This window comes from Pteropus alecto, unplaced genomic scaffold, assembly GCF_000325575.1.
Source record: "Pteropus alecto unplaced genomic scaffold, ASM32557v1 scaffold414, whole genome shotgun sequence".
Taxonomy (NCBI): domain Eukaryota; kingdom Metazoa; phylum Chordata; class Mammalia; order Chiroptera; family Pteropodidae; genus Pteropus; species Pteropus alecto.
Window position 1 is genome coordinate 1,445,438 of NW_006435781.1, and position 19,382 is coordinate 1,464,819.

General features: G+C 35.1%; 1 protein-coding gene across 1 annotated transcript in view; it reads left to right on the forward strand.

The window, feature by feature from the left end:
• Positions 1 to 19,382, forward strand: part of DMD (dystrophin) — a 1,580,480-nt gene that overhangs the window by 1,009,680 nt on the left and 551,418 nt on the right. The window contains exon 51 of the mRNA XM_006911463.3: positions 6,109 to 6,226. Coding sequence (XP_006911525.1) covers positions 6,109 to 6,226 — 118 coding nt within the window. The remainder of the gene's footprint in view (positions 1 to 6,108; positions 6,227 to 19,382) is intronic.

Consider the following 19,382-nt stretch of genomic DNA (forward strand, 5'->3'; position numbering starts at 1 on the left):
TATATATATAAATATATATATATGCCTTACTGTTAAAGTGTACAGCTGAAATTGGATTTTGCTAGCCAATGTCACCGTAAAATAATTAATTAATTAATTGATTGATTGATTGATTTAAAAAACACAATGAGATATCATTTCACACCTAATAGAATGGCTATTATCAAAAAGATAAGAAATTACAAGCATTGGCAGAGATGTGGAGAAAAGGGAACACTTGTACGCTGCAGGAATGTAAATTGGTACAGCCACTATGGAAAACAGTATGGAAATTCCATAAAAAAATTAAAAATAGAACAACAATAAAATCTACCAGTCTCACTTCTGGGTATATAGCCAAAGGAAATGAAATAAGAATCTCAAGGAGATATCTGCATCCCCATGTTCATTTTAGCATTTTTCACAATAACCAAAATATGGAAACAACCCAAATGTCGGTGGACATTTGACAAATGAATGGATAAAGAAAATGTGGCATGCGTGCGCGCGCGCACACACACACACACACACACACACAGGAATATTGTTTGGCCTTAAGGAAGAAAAAAAACCTGATATTTGTGATAATATAGATGAACTTGGAGGACACTATACTAAGTGAAATGAGCCAGACACAGAAAGACAAATACTATATGATTTTATTTATATATGAAATCTAAAATAGTCCAACTCAGAGAAACAGAGTAGAATGATGGTTGCTAGAGGCTGGTGTTGAGGGAAATGGGAAGATGTTGGTCATAGGGTACAAACTTTCAGTTATATAATAAGTTCTAAAGCTCTAATGTGAAGCATGATAACTATAGTTAATATATTGTATATTTGAAATTTGCTAAGAATGAAGATGTGTAAGAATGTATGAGATGATGAATATGTTCACTACTTTGATGGTGATTTTTTCCATATATATCAAAACATCAAGTTGTGAATCTTTATGTACAATTTCTATTTGTCAAATCAACCCAAATAAAACTGAAAAAAAAAAACTTTCTGTATGATTTAGATAAAGAAGAACCAAGGACCATATAAGCTCCACTTCCTTCAGAAGACCCTTCTTGACCCCTATATTTGGTTAAATATTTCTGCTATATGCTCTGATGACTCCCCATGCTTACACTACCATAATACTCACCTCAGTTTATTGTAATTGCTCATTTACTGCCTAGTTCTACTAGTTCACTTTCTCTTTGAGAATAATAATTTTTCCTCCTTCACTTATGTATCCCCTCTGCCTAGCTCTATGACCAACATAAGTTACTAAAAAATATTTGCTGAAATCCAAATTGGGGGACATTCTACAAAATACCTGCCCTGTATGCTTCAAAACAATCAATGATATGAAGTTCAAAGAAAGGCAAAGAACTATTTCAGATTAAAGGAGACTAAAGAGATATAACAACTAAATGTAATGCTTGAGCCTGGACCAGTAAATGAAAGGCAATTAATGGGACAATTGTCCTACTATGACTAAAGACTGTGGATTAGATTTTATTACTAAAACCATGTTAAATTTCCTGACTTTGAGATTGAGCTGAGGTCATGTAAGAGAATGTCTGTTCTTAAGAAATAAATACTGAAGTATCTAAGGGTAAGGGGTATTATATCTGCAGATCATTCTCAAATAGTTCAGAAAACAATATCTATAATATTATATATACAGATATTATATATACACACACAGAATGATAGAATGACAAATAAATGTGGCAAAATGTTAACAATTAGTGAATCTGGGTGAAGAGTACATTTGCAAACTTTCTGTAAGTTTTAAATTATATAAAAATTGCAATCTGCGGTCGACCAAGGGTTGCCTCGCCTAAAAAATAAAAAATAAATTTAAAAAAATTTGTTTTTAAAAAAGTATTTCTTGAATGAATGAAGGACAAAGAGATAACCATAGTTAGAAGGTTTTTATGAAGAAGTTACCAACAGATATGCTAGTAGAACATTCAGAGAAATAGGGATATTATGCCAAGCAGGAAAATATCCAAGCCACTTTAAAATGTAAGTGAGAAATGAGGAAGTGGAGGACAATAAAGATGACTTTGAATTTGGCCAATCTATCTGGATAGGCAGCTGAATACAAGAACAGAAGCCAAAATTAAGGTGCTCAGTGAGGCATTTGAAAGCTAGACAGATAATAGCATCCTCACAGGTAAAACTGTGTCAGTTATTAGAAAGGCTAGAGTTTAGGACCTATCTGACTTAAGTTATTACTTTCTTCCATTCATAAAGTTGTTCTATAAACTATTTTACCTTGTCAATATTTAATGTTAACTTTTAAAGTTGTAAATATAAGAGTATAAGGTCTGCATTTTTACATTACATGTACGCTTAATTCATGTTTATTTTCTGAAAATGGCAAGAACTGAAAGTCACCACTGGCCTTTGTTTTACATGTAACTATGTGAAGATTGTTGTTTTTTGTAGAAAAATATTAAAAATATAAAGAGTTTGTTCGCTAAGTTCTTTTCTTAGATATATAAATACTAAATATTTAACTAAGCATGTAGAGTTTTCTATTTGAGTATTAGGTTGAATTACATTTTAACAAATACAATAATGAAGTGTAATTCTTCCTAAGAGCCTAAATGACCTACTTATAGCATGTATGGCTTCATTATTTAACTCCCTTTTTCATAGGATTGCTATTTATAACCACTTCCCTCAGCCCTAGGGGGACTTAGTAGGATTAATGACTTCTGATTCACTTCGTATTTGAAGATTTTTTTTTCCCTCCATCTTTGCTCAGCTAGTGGAATCCATGATGAATTCTCATCTCCAAGGGGTAAGCTGTTTTTAGTAAAGCCCAGTAGCTGTCTGTGATCCCTTAGAAATAACATCAGTTCCTTTCTTCTCTTGTGTTTGTTTCTTCCAAAATGATAGACTCCATGTAGACATGTTCTTTTATCATGCTTGGGTGCAGTTAAGCATGTAATGGTTTTAGTTTTGTTCTCTTAAGTTATATGTGTAATGACTATCTAGGCTCATATCAGAAAAACAAATAAGCATAATTAGCATTCTACTTGTTTAGCATGAAAATTAGAGACAGAGCCAACTAAAGCTAGAATGAGGAAGCTAAATGATAGAAGAGGATTGGAGGTCATATGAGAAAAGAGATTAGAGACAAAACATTGTTTTTGAGAGAGTAGCATCTAGTAAGAGGACCATATTGGAGGCAGAGAACAGAATTTCATAGATGGATTTTGGGAGATGGGTAATGTGAGTCAAGACTAGGTATAAGGGGTTCTCCCATCTGTGGGTGGTTCAGTGGGATACAGATGAGAAGTTGCAGGATTATACAACTAAGTTGTCAGGTCAAAGAACTTTTAATACCAAATAAATAGGATGCACTTAAAAGAAAACCAAATGAAAAGAAAAATAATAACATAATTGTTCCTCTCACTACATGTATGTGTTCTGTTCATTAGCAAGAAGGTCTTCCAGTCACTGATTTTATATCTTAATTTAAAAAATACTTAAATGTATGTCGTATTCAAATCCTTCCCTTTATTTCTGGGAAAAAAATCAAAAGAGAAAATCTCCATTCTGCTCTACTGAGAAACCACTATCTAATGAGTATATTAGTGCCTGATAAATTCCACAGCAGTATATATTATTATTATATACATAATTATTACCATTTCCTTTTTAAAATGGACATTGTGTTTCCCAAAGAGTAGGATAAAGAGTTATGATTTTGTTTTGAAATATTTTAAAATGAATAGTTTTATTGCAGTTGTGAATCTCCTGAGATTTTTAAGGAGATTGCTTCAAAGGATGTCATTAATCTTCCCTTACAAAGCATGTGTCTGTCAGCAGAATTAGAGAATCACCCAACTAGAGAACAGGTTTCACAATACCCTGAGACCTACTTTGTTCATTAGAGAAGAAAATGGCTTGTTTTAAGTCTAAATTGACATGCCTGCTAATTTCAGCAGTAAAAGCTGTTCATTGTGGTCAGGTTTAATTTAGAGCCTGGTAAAGTTCAGATTAAAGTTGATCAAGTTACTGCTACAACATACTTCTTAAATGAACTTTGTAATCTTAAAAGAAGGCGGGGGGGGGGCAGTATAGCTAACATTGAGTAATGTATCCAGAAGTGAGAAGCAAAAAATAGCCTAGTTGTTTGAGGGCAAATTAATATTAAATCAAAGAAAAACAACGAAGATATTGTTGTTATCTAAAAATGTCCAAGTATCAAAAAACACAAATTTTCATTTACTCAAAGCATACATAATGCATTCGTTCACTACTATATCCATAACTCCTAAAACATTCTAATGAAAGAATGAGTTAGTAAATGAGTTAATTTGTATACTTTGCTTATTATGTGTATTTTGAGTTCTTTGTTAAACTTGAGGGAAAGATTTTACGTTATGTGAGGTTTCCAGGTAAGTCTGTTTTTTTAAAAAATTATCATATGTATTAAACATTTAAGAGTCGGGAATTCCAAAGTACCTTTTCAGTTTGCTGTGTCACAGATGACCAGAGTTGAACATTCTAACCCTGAAAAACAACTTATTTCATAAAAGCCATCTGCTACTGTTTGGTTCCTACATTAAAGTTGGTGCAGTACTCTCTAACTGACTTATGCTACTTACTTCAATAGTTATCTTTAGCAATTTGTTCCATTTTTCAAACACCCTTTTGTGTAAAGAAATCATAAAAGTTAGAAACCTGAAAATTGGATTTTTCTTCTGAGCAATCACAGCTTACAAATGTGAAAAATTTGTTAAAAGTTAGCCCCTCTAAACTTCTAATACAGAGAGGGGAAAATACTCAACATAGATGTGTAATGTTTGGATAAGTTCGTCCCCTTATTTTAATACTACTGAAAGCAATTGGGCTTAAATCACAAGTCCTATCTTCCTACCTCTTCACCAGAGAAATACTACAGAATGATCAAAATTTGGCCTTTCTAAAAACAAAAATACTTAGAAAATCAATAGTCAAAAGACATAGTAGATAACTAATTTTCATAAACATTACTATCTACCACATTTCACCTCTTCACTTTCACCAGCCTCATATGATAGCAGAAAGAACATAGGATTTAAAACCATAAAGAATTCTGGATTGGCTATTAGTGTGGTTATTGGGAGAATAAAAATGAGAAAACATGTGTAAAACATCTGTCATACAGTGGTTATAAACTAATACAAATATTCATTACTCTTCCAAAATTAAAATAAAATGTGCTCAGTTTTAGAATGAGCACAGGGGAGATATTTTTCCCCAAAACTTCTTTATAAATATCACTGAGATTTTGGTCCTTTATGTAGAGAGAGTAAGATGACTGAGACAATAGACAGACACATGAGGGAGAGAGAACTTTCTTAATGATTAACATTGCTACCTATAGATAAGAAATATATTTCTTGGCTTAATTCTTTCTATTGGTGCTCTTATCTAAAGCAGTATTAAATTAAAGTCAGTTGTAATACAGAATATGAATACTAACTTCCATTCTGATGCTTTCCAAACTTGCCTGATCATAAGAATTAAATTTGTTAAAAATGTAGATCCCCAGCCTTCCTCCCTACTAATTCATTCAATTCTTATCAGAGGCAACTTTGGGGAAAGACTGATTTAGCCCATTTACATCATCTTCTCATTTTATAGGTGAGGAATCTCAGGTACAAAGAAATTTAAAAAGTTACATCTCTTAAATCACTTTTTTGCTTTTTTTGTTTCTAAAATATACACCTTAATTTTGACACCACATAGAATGAGATTACAAGTATGAAGAGCTATCTTTCTCTTAAATACATTGCCATAATTCAAAATTACATTTCTTACTTGTGGCACTCATATATTGCATTGAATAAACCCACGTACTCTGGAATGACTCTGTCTAAACTCTTAAATAGTGAAGCAATTCTATAATCAAAAATTTTATTTGAAATATTTTGGTATCAAGAATGAAACACATTTCTTGTTAAATTATTCCTCTATAAAGGCTTACGCATTAGAGATTTATATTCAGTAACATCTTTTTTTGTTTCTAAAAGTGCTTTGGTTAGTTTGAAAATCACTTTACTTTGTAGTACATAAAAGGAATGCATGATGCTAAAGAATCTCAGTATTAAGTTATATTTGTTCCTTCAGGCCACACTGCAAGATTTGGAACAGAGACGCCCCCAGTTGGAAGAACTCATTACTGCCGCCCAAAATTTGAAAAATAAGACCAGCAATCAAGAAGCTAGAACAGTCATCACTGATCGAAGTAAGTCTTTTAACAGGCATGTGACACTTAAGGAAAGGTGTATGAAAAGTTTCAATGATGACTTAAGTTTATATACCTCCACTGCATTTATAAAAATAGTGCAAAATAGTTGTAAATCATACCTATTATACTAAGATTTTCGGTCCATAATATTATCTTTCAATAACTGAATGTAATTCCATGGAATAGAGGACATGTAATTTCATCAATCCAGTCTAACATAGTTGCAAAGCATGGAGTGGTGAGAGTGGTAAATATGATGTGACAGAACATTTGCTCCTCAGTTGTCATCTATCTGGGCTGGCATCCATGAAGATGCCAGTCTCTCCTTCATATTCTTGGTTGTCGGTCCAAGCAAGCAGTTGCTTCTTGGACCATCTTTTATTTCCATCTGCAGTGACACTCTCAGATCTGGATGTCTCTCTACTACTTTGATGCCCTCATTGTGTAGTATCAGAAATTAGTTTACCATTCCTTATGCCATACTGGGATGGGTGGGAACTTTGGGAGGCTGTTAAGTCCCATCTGCCTAGACATTGCACGTGCTCTTTTGCAATCTTGATTCAGGCTGACTGTGCTTGGGGTCAGGAAGAAGGGTAGAGGGAGGAATAGGGAATACTGTTCTCCATGGTGTTTCCCTCACAGGCTCTCCTTAGGAATAAGGCCCAGGTCACCTCTGCTCTCAAATTCTCTTGGATTTCCCTGGATTTCTTCCCTTTATATACACATTGATAGTGAATTTCTGTACTTCCCCTGTAGTGCCCCCTCATTTCTCTTCCCACAACCAGAAGAATCTTTTCTAGTGTAAGAGTAGGGAAAACATTCTTTTAATTGTCTTTTTTCCTTCTAAATCTTTTGTCTTAGACCGGGCTTAGGCTTTTGACATTCAAAAACTAAGAATCTACATCTTCATAATCTACATTCTGTTGTGTCAGGAAGTGGAAGCAGAATGCCTGGCTACCTCCTAAGTATCAGTCAATATGTGTTGTGTGTGTATGTGTGTGTATAAAATCATTACAAAATCCTGTCTGCTAAATTTCATAATCCCCATTTTATAGACAGAAAACAGTTCCTGAGAAAGGTTAATCAAATTGCTCAAGCTTACAAAATAAGGAAATAACAGAGCTTGGAATTTTCAAATGTCTCTTTCTGGCTTAAAGTCTATGTTCCTTCTAGTTTGTTTACTACTTCCCATCTTGTTTTGTTTTTGTTAATGACCTGAATCACTAGGACTAGGATTAAATACTTTTTCAATCTGTAATTATACATGTTTTTTATTATTTCCTCTTTCAGTTGCAGTGATTATTAATTAAAATAGACTTTTTTTGATTTTGAAATATTGACTCTTTATTGTCGTTCAGTGTATTTAGAAATATGCTAATGTGTTAGTTGGTTTACACTAGCCATGATAACAGGTAAGCTCCCAAATCTTGGTGGCTTTCCACAGTAGAAGTTTATTTTTCATTCTGCTGCAGTCCAAAATAAGCAGTCCTCTATAAAATCATACAGGAACCGAAGCCCCTTCCATCTTTTGCATCCAAAACATCAGAGTCCTATGCATTTAATGGAGATAAGGAATGAATACTGCTCATTGGAATTTATTATGAGGCAGGCCTGGAAGTGGTGCACATTAATTCCATTCATAGTATGTTAGCTGGAATTTGTCACATGGCCACATCTAAGGGCAAGGGAAGCTGGAAAATATTGTCCAGTGTTGAGCCCAGAAAAAAGATAAACTAGTTTGATAAGGAAACAGTGAGTCTCTTCCACAGCTAACTCGGACAGGAAGAATGCACTTAAGCTCTACAGTTCTGTGTAAGTTACAGAATGTCATTTCTATAACCAGCAAGGCAAGAGCAAAATTGCCTTGTAATGATCAACATACATAGTTGTTCAATTGATATAGTAGAGTGTTCCTCCCTCTAACTGGAACCATGAGGCTTCTCCACCAGGTTACAACACAGTGGCCCAAAAAAGTGAATCTTACTGAGTATGAGACTAGATTCTTATTACACAGTTATACAGTTAAGTGATCTGTTTCTTGCCTGAGAAAATGGAAATTTGGCAAAGATGTTTATGCAAATCTGAACATACTAGTATATAGAAATTCATTTGTTATTTTACTAATGAAAAATAGCTTCTACTTTTTCCCCAAGAGGAAAATAACACTAATTTATTTTACAGTAGCCATTCAGTGTTAGCTATATATTTTTCATTATCCCTTGTAATCTTTTTTTTTTTGACATTGACTTTTTTTCATGATCTAGATTAAAATTGAGGGGCTAGAGGACAGGTTTGTATCTTTTCTACTAATAGCCAGTGATTTGAATAGTTCCGTTTTTCTAAGTTTTTGTCTTTTAGGGGTGAATATCTTTATGAATATTTACAGCATAGTGAAAAGTTTCCAATCCGAATGGTCCAAAAAAGCATTTTCTTAAAAACAAGTATCTGTTCGGACATGTCATATTACTTATTAAGAGCCTAAGCTGGAATCTTAGTTCCAAATATGCCTGGAGCCTCTAGTGCTGGTGCCAGGATAATTGTGGAATACTTAAAAAGGAATCGGCTAAATAATAAAAAGTACTCAATAAGTGTATAATACTATATTGATACATTTTTTCCTTTCTTGGTAAATCCCAGTTAATAACTTTGAACAATTGAGGAAATCTATACATAGTTATTACATTCTATCATGAGAAAAGTCCAGCAAAAAGCAACTCCTCTCTACCAGTATTATCCATGCTAATATCTCAAGTGATAGATCTACAAAATACCAATGTGCTTTACTGTATAAAACTATTAACGTGATATCTATTATTGTCAGGTCGATTATATTGATGGACATAATATTGTAATTATCTAGGTGAAAGAATAAGTTTTATTCTAAATGCATTCAAATGAGACATTCTCCCTGATGTTTCTAATGTTCAGACTACTCATTGTCCTTCAGCTCTTTGTTTGCTGAATGGGTCACCCACTGCTGGTCATTTTCTTCTGCAAAAGGGCTAGGTCAGAGGACCAAAAACAGATAAGATAAATAGGATCGAAAATTGCATTCTTGGAGGTTTCTGAATTATGCAAAACTCTTGTTTATGTTCATTACTACTGCAAATCATAGTACTTTGCATAGCAGTGAGGAGGATATGGAAAGAAAGAACTGTTCTCTCTTATTGCTCTCTTCATTCCAAAAATTATATTGGTAAACATGGGTCATCTGACATTTGTATTTGAGAGTCTTGCTTCTGTAGCTTCTGCCTCCATAACCCCCACCATTACCATTTTAAAGATCTATAGCAATAGTGCATATAGGCTTTGAGGTCAAGCTGCCTGGGTTGGCCACTTATTAGCTTTGTGACCCTGTACAGTTAATCTCAATAAACTACCTGATTTCAGTTTCCACCTCTATAAAATATCATTACTTGTATTTACCTCAAGGTTGGGAGAATTAGATAAAATACATGAAGAGCAGTTAGATCCCAGCCATAGTAAGAGCTTAATGATTGTTAAATGTTATTATTTTAATTACAATCTAATTGGGTTGTTTGAATATTTAGTGGGAAAGCATTTAATAAACTCTTTGGTAGATATCTGGTTCTTTCACGAGCACGAAAGAGGAGAGAGAGAGAGAGGCAGGCGGGAGACAGGGAGAGGGAGAGAGGGAGGGAGGGAGGAATGGAGGAAAATTGATTGATTTAAAAGACCAAATGGAGAAGGTTGCTATGGAAAAGACAGAGTAAGGTATATAAATGGAATTAAACAAATATTTAGAAAAGCTTTTGCATGAATGATACTACAAAAAGCAAGGTAATCCGTGTAAGTTATTTCATTTGCAATATTTACTATAAACTTATAAGGTGTAGATATTATTATTCTCATTCTGGAAACAGAATACTGAAGCTCAGAGCTTAAATAATGTGCCTATGGTCCTAGTTAGATGTCACGAAAAGGACTAGGATTTAAACTCATGTCTGCATGATTCTCAAGCCTGAGGTACGTCAAATGGAAAGGGCTAGTCAGTCAAAAACTAAGAAGGAAAAACTCTTGTTCATGTTTATTACTACTGTAAATCATAGTAACATAATACTATATTTAACTATAGTACTATATTTATTTGAGAATTTAAACTATTAAGAGTAACCTCTGTTTCCTATAATCTGGATATAATCTTCGATACTCCCATTTATGGTGTTGTCTTCTATGCATTCAGATGTCTTATTATATGATTGTCTTTTACATGTTTTAGAGATGTACAGGATAATGGACCTCAGTAATCTACTAGCTACACAAACTTTGCCAAGTGGGTTAACTTTTCTAAGCCATGGTTTCCTCATCTGTGATGTGGGGTTAATAATACTTAAGCTGATAGGATGATTATGAAAATAAAATTACATGATGTTTCTAAACTGAAGACCTGGCATATACTAGATGCTTATTAAATGGCACATATCATCATGATGAGATGAATTTGGTACAGGAAACTGGATATGGGAGAATATGAAGGGAGTGAAGTACGTGGCCTTTTACCAGTTAAACCAGGGGAGGAACTTCTGAAACAGAATGCCAAGTCTTAAGAGAGAACTATTTCTTTTTAAAAAATTTTTTTCAGCTAAGGATTTCTCAAATCAGTTTGAAACTCTTTAAGAAATTTATATGCGATATCATATAAATTTTAAGAAAATAAATTCATATCATATTGCTGAAAGAGCTGGTATACAGGGCCATAGGAGGGAAATGTTCTGCTGTGTGAGAATAAAGATCCTCTCACAGGATTTTTTAATTAACTGATAATTTCATAACAGCTTTGTCATCTTGTCATTGATTGCTTCAACCAAATGTATGAAATCCTTCATGGTGAAATAAAAGCTCTTTGTTGTTCTCCACATTTTTATGAAATCTCTATTGCTAATGAAATGCCAGCCAATATCTTCCTCTCAGACATTGCCTATTAGAGAGTTGCTTATTTTAGAATAAATGGAGTCAACCATATAAATTTCTTTCTTTTGACATCTAGCACCTGCTGTCAACCTGTTATAACTACAAGCAGCTCTCAAAATTCACCTCCACTAGGACACCATTGGCAACAAGAGTTCAGTTCAGTTCAGTAAATATTTGAATGCTTACTCTGTGCTAGTTAATATTAGAGGTGATGGAGGGGATACTGGGAGGAATAAGATTTAGCTTTTGTCATAAAAAAAAGCTCATAATCAAATTTGAGTATTTGGAAAACTATATTTGGTCAAGGAGGTCTAGGATAAGTACTTCAGTAGCAGTATTACAAAATATTGAGAGAGAGAGCAAGAGAAGGGGAGATTGGCTCTGAATGAGGGATCTTAAAATGCTTCCAGGAGAAAGTTAAACTTGATCTGGTCATGAATAGAATTTTTAAAAGCAGAAGGAGGCTGTAGAAGAAGGATATTTCAGAAAAGGATGAAAGGAGCATATATAATTAGACTTAGGTTAGCAAATGACATGATAGATGAATTTGTAGGAGTGGGAGAGAGGGAGGGAGAGGGAGAAGAAAGAGAGTTTTTTAAAAGATATTTTTAAGGAATTGGCTCATGCAGTTGTGGGGACTGGCAGGTCTGAAATATTCAGGGAAGGCCATCATAATGGATATTCAGGGAAGAGTTGATACTGTAGTTTTGAGTAAGAAGGCAGTCTTGAGGCAGAATTCCTTCTTCTTTTCTTTTGGAGGGGCAGTTCGAAGTGTCATGTGTTTCTTCACATATAAATTTCACGATTCCTTTAGTTTTCATTAATATCTAGTTAATAGAGTACCTAGAAATATATATTAAATAATATAAATAATCTATAACATCTTAATGAATTCAGAGCTCTATCAGAGTAATTATAACTTGCACATAAAAATTTAAAAAAACAAGTGGATATGTTTTTTCTTTATAGAATTTTACTTGTGTTCAATTAACACTGAACATATATCACAAAATAATTCTGATGTAATGTACCTCATTCTTTTATAAGAGGATTTAATCAAATTATATTTGAATAAGATTTCAAATCCAAATTAGCTATCATGATTATATTCAATTATTAGTCTTTCATGTGAGTGTGTGACAAAAAAATAAATATACTTTATTTAAAGTGATGTAGCTACAATTATGGATATAAATAGTGTTTTCTACTAATTGATTATTTTTCATTTTGTTTCTTTTTAAGGGAAAGATTTCTACTCATCTACTTTAAAAACTAAACATAATGAACATAACTATTAAATAAACCAATTAATAAAAATGGTTTTTAGTAGGATAGAATAAAGATGGTGATGAATAAATACAAAGAATCTCACACTCAATAAGTGAGCTGATAAGACAAATACAAAACAGAAAGAGATGTACTCATAGCATAATTCCAGATTTCCATAAACTAGCATTTGTATGTTATGGCATAATGGGGCATTGCAGCTATGTACCTGAATTTCTGTTATATTGTGGTACAACTATTCCCTCCTGGTGATACCATGCAGTTTAGGTGAAGCTAAGCAAGGGTTAGATCTTTATTATCCCTCACAGGTTTTATAGGTCAGAAAATCACAAGTGACTTCGTTGAATAGTTCTGTGTTGGAATTTCTCACGAGGTTGCAGTCAGTAGTCAACTGGAGCTGAAGGATCCACTCTTAAGGTGGCTCACTCATATGGTTTTTGAGGTGGTACTATCTACTTGGTTCCTCTCTACATGAGCTTCTCCATCAGACTGCTTGAATCTCCCCATGACTTTGTGGCTTGCTTCCGCAAGAACAAGTAAACCATGACTACAGAGTAGAAGCTGTAATACCTTTTTTGACCTAGACTTAGTATTCATACTATTACTTCATCAGTAAATTATTTGTCATACAAGTTTGCACTGAGTCAATGAGATGGGGGAAGGAGAGATGCCAAAAAGGCATGAATATCAGCAGGTGAGAATCAATGGGGATCACTTTGGATATGACTACCACAGGATTCCTGAAAGTTCTCTGAAACATGATCCCATGTCACTTTGACTATCTCCATCAGACATCCTAGCAAATGTTAATGTTGCTCTTCCCCTGAAAATGGCAGACCAATGATGTGTGCCTTTTGTTCTGTATGCACACATTGAAAGGAAAAAGAACCCACAAAGACCTTTTCTATAGCTACTGGACATGTTAATAGTTATCTCGGGCCCACTCAGCTTGGTTCCTCCTGGGAAATATGAATTTTGGAAAGAAACTTTCTGAGTTTTGGAGGCCTAACAGAAAGACCTAGGTAGCTAATAGTTGGTTGTGGGATAATGGCAACAATGATGATGACAACAATGATGATTATCGCTTTTATGTTAGAGACAAACACAGAAGAATATCTTTTCTTAATTTTGTTCCAAGAGTAATGTAGTGCTAAAAGCAATTAATCTAAAATGATAATACAGGTTTAAGTCCTGGCTCTGCCCTTGAATAACAGCGGAACTCTTAGCAAATTATTTAATCTCTCTGACCCCCTTTTTTTTTCATCTGTAAAATTGGGCTCCTGGTACCTTCTATACCAGACTGCTGTTAGGATTAAATGGAATGACATATGGTAAAGCCCTTTTCAGATGGAAAATCACTACATAAATAGCAATATCTTAGTCATCTTGGGCTGCTGCAATGAAATACCATAGACTAAGTGGCTTAAACAGTAGTCATTTATTTCTCACAGTTCTGGAAGCTGGGAAGTTAAAATCAAAATGCCAGCAGATTTGGTTCCTGGTGAGTGCCCACCTCCTAGCATGCAAAGGGCCACCTTTTCAGAGTGTACTCACATGATAGAGAGAGAGAAAGCTCTGCTCTCTCCCTCTTCTTATAATGACACGAGTCTTATCATGGGGCCCCACCCTCATGACCTCATCTAAACTTAATCACTTCTGAAAGACCCCATCTCCAGATAGCATCACAATGGGTATTGGGGCCTCAACATGTGAATTTGGGGAAGGCACACAAACATTCAGTCTGTAACAATCAGTTACTCTCATTATTGGAAGATCCACTAGGTCTTCTAGATGTCAACAATGATAGAGCCTTGACATAAGGGTAAGAATTTTCACATCTAGAACATGGATACATGAAGACTGAGAATTATTTTTATGTCTATACACAGAATTTTTAGTATTTGCTCAAGAAATTTATCTTTACAGAGAATATTGATTCTCTGAAATTCCATTCTAGGGCCTTGGAGAAAATAAGTTCTCCAAGAATTTCTGAATGATAAATATAATGCTTTATGATATTTTCTTTAAAATTAAGATAAAACAAAAATATTTATGCAGTATATTTTATTTTCACAGTTTTGGGGTACTACATTGTTGAGTTTATTACTATCTTTAAGTCTAACCTTGGACTGCAGGAACGAAGCCATTGAGAGTCCCCTACAAAGTCTGTAGGGCAGTGATAGAAACAGTATCATTGGAATCAGATTTTTCTTTTGATACAGAAGCCATATAACTGCTGCCATGGGCCATAGCTGACTTTCGGAAAAACATATAATTGATAGAGGGAAGAAAAGACAGAGTCTTATACCAGCCTGATTCACTTGTTATCAGAAAAATGTGTACTAAACAACAGAATGTTTGAAAAGATAAAATTAATTCCCAAATGCACAAAATAAGAATGAGAGGAAAGCACCTTTCTCTATAATTAAACAGAAAATGGAGCCGTGAATTGATAAAATCCAGTCAACCTGAAAATGTGAACATCAAATGTAATTGTGCATAAAGATAGGTAATACGAATGACATAGGAATATGTAGGTGCATGTTGGCCTTTTGAAACAATGGCACTTTACCTGTTCCATGTTAAGCATTTGGTTTAGTCTTATCTCTTCTAGAAGAGCTAGAAGGGGAAGGCACAGTTCTGTTGGACTATAAAAAGGGAGAATTCTCTTGATTATTAGTAGTACGTACAAATTGCTCAGATTTTTAGAACATCGGGTTATGTGCCTCTCAATGTTGGGTACTGAGCCAAACATAGCCTATATGCATATAGGGAGCATAGTATTATAGAGGCTACATAGCAATAAATGAGATGGGATTAATTTTTTCCTTAGCATCTGGCAGGGCATGCAAAATATCCAGGTTTCTCTCTCAGTAGCTAGGTGCTTCAGTACTGAAAATATGTCCCAAAGAATTCCAGAATATATGAAATATCTCAGAGAGTATGGAGGTGGCAAAATTTATACGCAATTTGACAAAGTCAAATTGTATTCAGATTCTAGAATATCTCTTTTTATAAATAATAATACTTTATACTTATGTTAAAATTTATATAAATTAGACCAAGAAGTCTCATAAAGGAGTTGGTTTGATTTCCACATCGCCTAAGGTAGGTATAGTCCTCATTAAATAAATGAAGAAACCAGAGATCATAGTTATTAATACCATGCTTAAGGTCACACAGATGGCAAATGGGAGATCCAGGATTTAACACAAGTGTTCTGATTCTAAAAGAGTGTTAGATGGGTATTCTTTTCCAAAACCTATGCTGAAAGGAGACAACATTCGAGAGTCAGTTACTGAAAGTTTATGTATATATTTATATGTAAATCTTAAATATACTGCTGACATATACTTATGTTATTCATGAACCTGTCATAGTTTATTTTAATTAAGTTAAAATATATCAGATATTTATTGAATCATGGGAATTAAAGATCTTCAGAGAGATTCATTTTTATGTGTTAAGCAAAATCACTTTTAAACCGTATTAGAAAGATAAAAAGCCAAGTTAAGATGGCAATGTAGGAAAACATTGTGCTTGCCTCCTCCCACGACCACTCCAAATTTACAACTAAGCTATAGAATAACCATTATTAAGAATCACCTGAAGTCTAGCTGAACAGAAGTCCTATAACTAAGGATATACAGTAGAAGCTACATCAAAACTGGTAGGAGGGGTGAAATCATGGAAAGGGCTGATCCTATGCCCACGTGTGGCAGTTAAGAACTGGGAGGAATATCTCAGCTGCGGAAGTCCCCACTGAGGAGTGAGGGGTTCCAGCCCCACACCAGGATCCTCAGCCTAGAGTTCCGGTGCCAGAAGAGAAGTCCCCACAGCTTCTGGCTGTGAAAACCAGTAGAGATTGTGTCTGAGTGAGAATGAAGGTGGCTGGAGTGCCAGGCATTCCTCTTAAAGGGCCTATGCATGGACTTACTCAGTGATAGACTCTCTCTGAGGCAGCATCTGGAAAGGTGCCAGGGATATATGGAGAGGAACCGAATTGTCTGTTTTCAAGGCAAGAGCTGGAGGAGCAGCTTTCTCTCGGACAGAGGTGCTGGCAGAATCCATTGTTTTTTTCACTGAATCCTTCCCACTCCTGGTGGACAGACTTTGGCAGCTGTTATATCTGAGTCTCCATATACCTGGTAATTCCCCGACACCTCGCCCCACCCAACTTGTGGGCCCACTCAAGCCACTTCAGGTGGCTTTTCCATACAAACAGCCTGTCTTGGCTCCTGCTGTGCTCTTTCCTAAAATCTCTCAAAGGTTCACAGAACCTGAACTAGCAGCATCTGGCCTCAGCATGCCTTGTACCATTGCTAAGGAGCCCCAAGCCCAGTACTAGTGGCAGCTGGCCTGTTAGCAGCTTAGTCTCTCCCAGGCATCTACCAGCCCAGCACAAGTAGCAACCATCTGCAGATCACTTTGTAGCTCATACCAAATGACCCCGGGTAGGGCACAGGCAGCAGCTGACCTTAGCCTTCAACAGAGACCCATTCAAGAGGCCCCAGAACCAACACACCCAGTGGCCATCTTGAGACCACACCAGAACACCACCTGACCACCTCCACAAAAGATACACCCAAAGAGTAGACAGGGCAGGCACCAGAGCCCTGCTAAAGCAAATCCTGCTTTGTAAGGTCAGTCCCTGTAAAACAGTTCCAATAGTCCCAGCCAGTCCACACAACAAATCAGCCTGAGCATCAGTCCCTCCCATTGATGTGCATACAGCAACCAAGGCTCAACTACAACAGGAGGGCAACCCCACAAGGAACATACCTGGAGCACTCAACCCAAGTGACCAAGAAAACTGTGTCACTGGGCCTCACAGGATACATATTATATAAGGTCACTCTACCAAGACCGGGAGACATTGTAGCTCTACCTAATACATAGAAACAAACATAGGGAGGCAACCACAATTGGGAAATTAAGAAATATGTCCTAAATGAAAGAATAGAACAAAGCTTCAGAAGAAGAACTAAACGAAATGGAGAACAGCAATCTACCAGATGCAGAATTCAAACCACTGATTATAAGGATGCTCAATGATCTCAATAAGAACTTCAACAAAGAGGTAGGAATCATGAAAATGGAGATAGAAAACATAAAAAATAATCAGTCAGAAATGAAGAATACAATAAATGAAATGAAGAATACATTAGAGGGAATCAACAGTAGATTAGATGAAGCAGAGGGTTGAATCAGTGATTTGGAAGAGAAGGTAGCAGAAAACACCCAGTCAGAATAGCAAAAATAAAAAAGAATCTGGAAAAAAAAAGGAGGATAAATTAAGGGGCCTCTGGGACAACATCAAGCATATCAACATTCACATCATGGGATACCAGAAGGAGAAGAGAGAGAGCAAGGAATTGAAAACCTGTTTCAGGAAATAATGATGGAAAACTTTCCCATCCTGGTGAAAGAAATAGATGTACAAGCCCTGGAAGCACAGAGAATCCCAAACAAGATGAACCCAAAGCGGCCCACACCAAGACACATCGTAATTAAAATGCCAAAGGTTAAAGACAATGAAAGAATCTTAAAAACAGCAAGAGAAAAGCAGTTAGTTACCTACAAGGGAACACCCATTAGACTGTCAGCTGATTTCTCAAAAGAAACTTTGCAGGGCAGAAAGGATTGACATGAAATATTCAAGGTGATGAAAAGCAAAGATTTACAACCAAGATTACTCTATCCAGCAAAGCTATCATTTAAAATTGAAGGACAGTTAAAGAGCTTCCCAAATAAGAAAAAGCTAAAGGAGTTCATCACCACCAAACTGGCATTACAAGAAATGTAACAGGGAATAACTTTAAATGTCAATGAATTAAATATTCCAATCAAACGACATAGGGTGGCTGAATGAATAAGAAAACAAAAGCCTTACATATGCTGCCTGCTAGAGCTTTACCTCAGATCAAAGATACACACACAAATTGAAAGTTAAGGGATGGAAAAGAATATTTCATAACAATGAAAAAAAAAGCTTAGGTAACAATATTAATACCAGTCAAAATCGACTTTAAAACAAAGGCTTTAACAGACAAAGAAGAACCCAGTAATCCCACTTCTGGGTATTTATCAAAAGAAACCCAAAACACTACTTCGAAGGGACATGTGCATTCATATGTTCATTGCAACATTATTTACAATAGCTAAGATATGGAGGCAATCTGAGTGTCCATCAATGGATAAATGGATAAAGAAGAGGTGGTACATATATACAATAGAATATTACTCAGCCATAAAAAGAATACAATCTTGCCATCTGCAACAACATAGATGGACCTAGAGGGTATTGTGCTGAGTGGAGATAGACAGAGAAGAACAAATGTCATATGATTTCACTTATATGAGGAATCTAGAGAGCAGAATAAACAAACAAAACAAAAACAAGCTCAAAGAGAGAGCATTTTGATGGTTGCTGGATTGAGGGCAGAGTGGGCCAAGGGAGGGAGGGGGTTAAGAGGTACAAATTGGTAGTTGTAATATAGTCATGGGGTTGTAGATAATAGCATGGGAAATATAGTCAGTAGTATTGTAATAATTACATATGGTGTCAATCGGTACTGGATTTAACGGGATGATCAGTTTGTAAGTTATATAAATGTCTAATCACTGTCGTACACTTGAAACTAATATAATGTATGTCAACTGTAATTAAAATTTTTAAATATATGTAAAAAAAAGAAAAAAGATACTCTGAACACAGACTATTTAAAAAAAAAGAAAAGGAAAGATAAGTAACCAACATGTGTTAAAAAAAAAAAAAACAAGAAACAATAAAAATCTCCAGTAGGAAACTCTATTACCCTATTTCACTGATATTTCAGATAGAGATGTTGAGTTGGAAGAAACAGGTCACTTTCTCATGTTGCCACAGTCGTAAGTCACTAAATGCTGGAGGTTAGGAATTCTAAGAATTGTT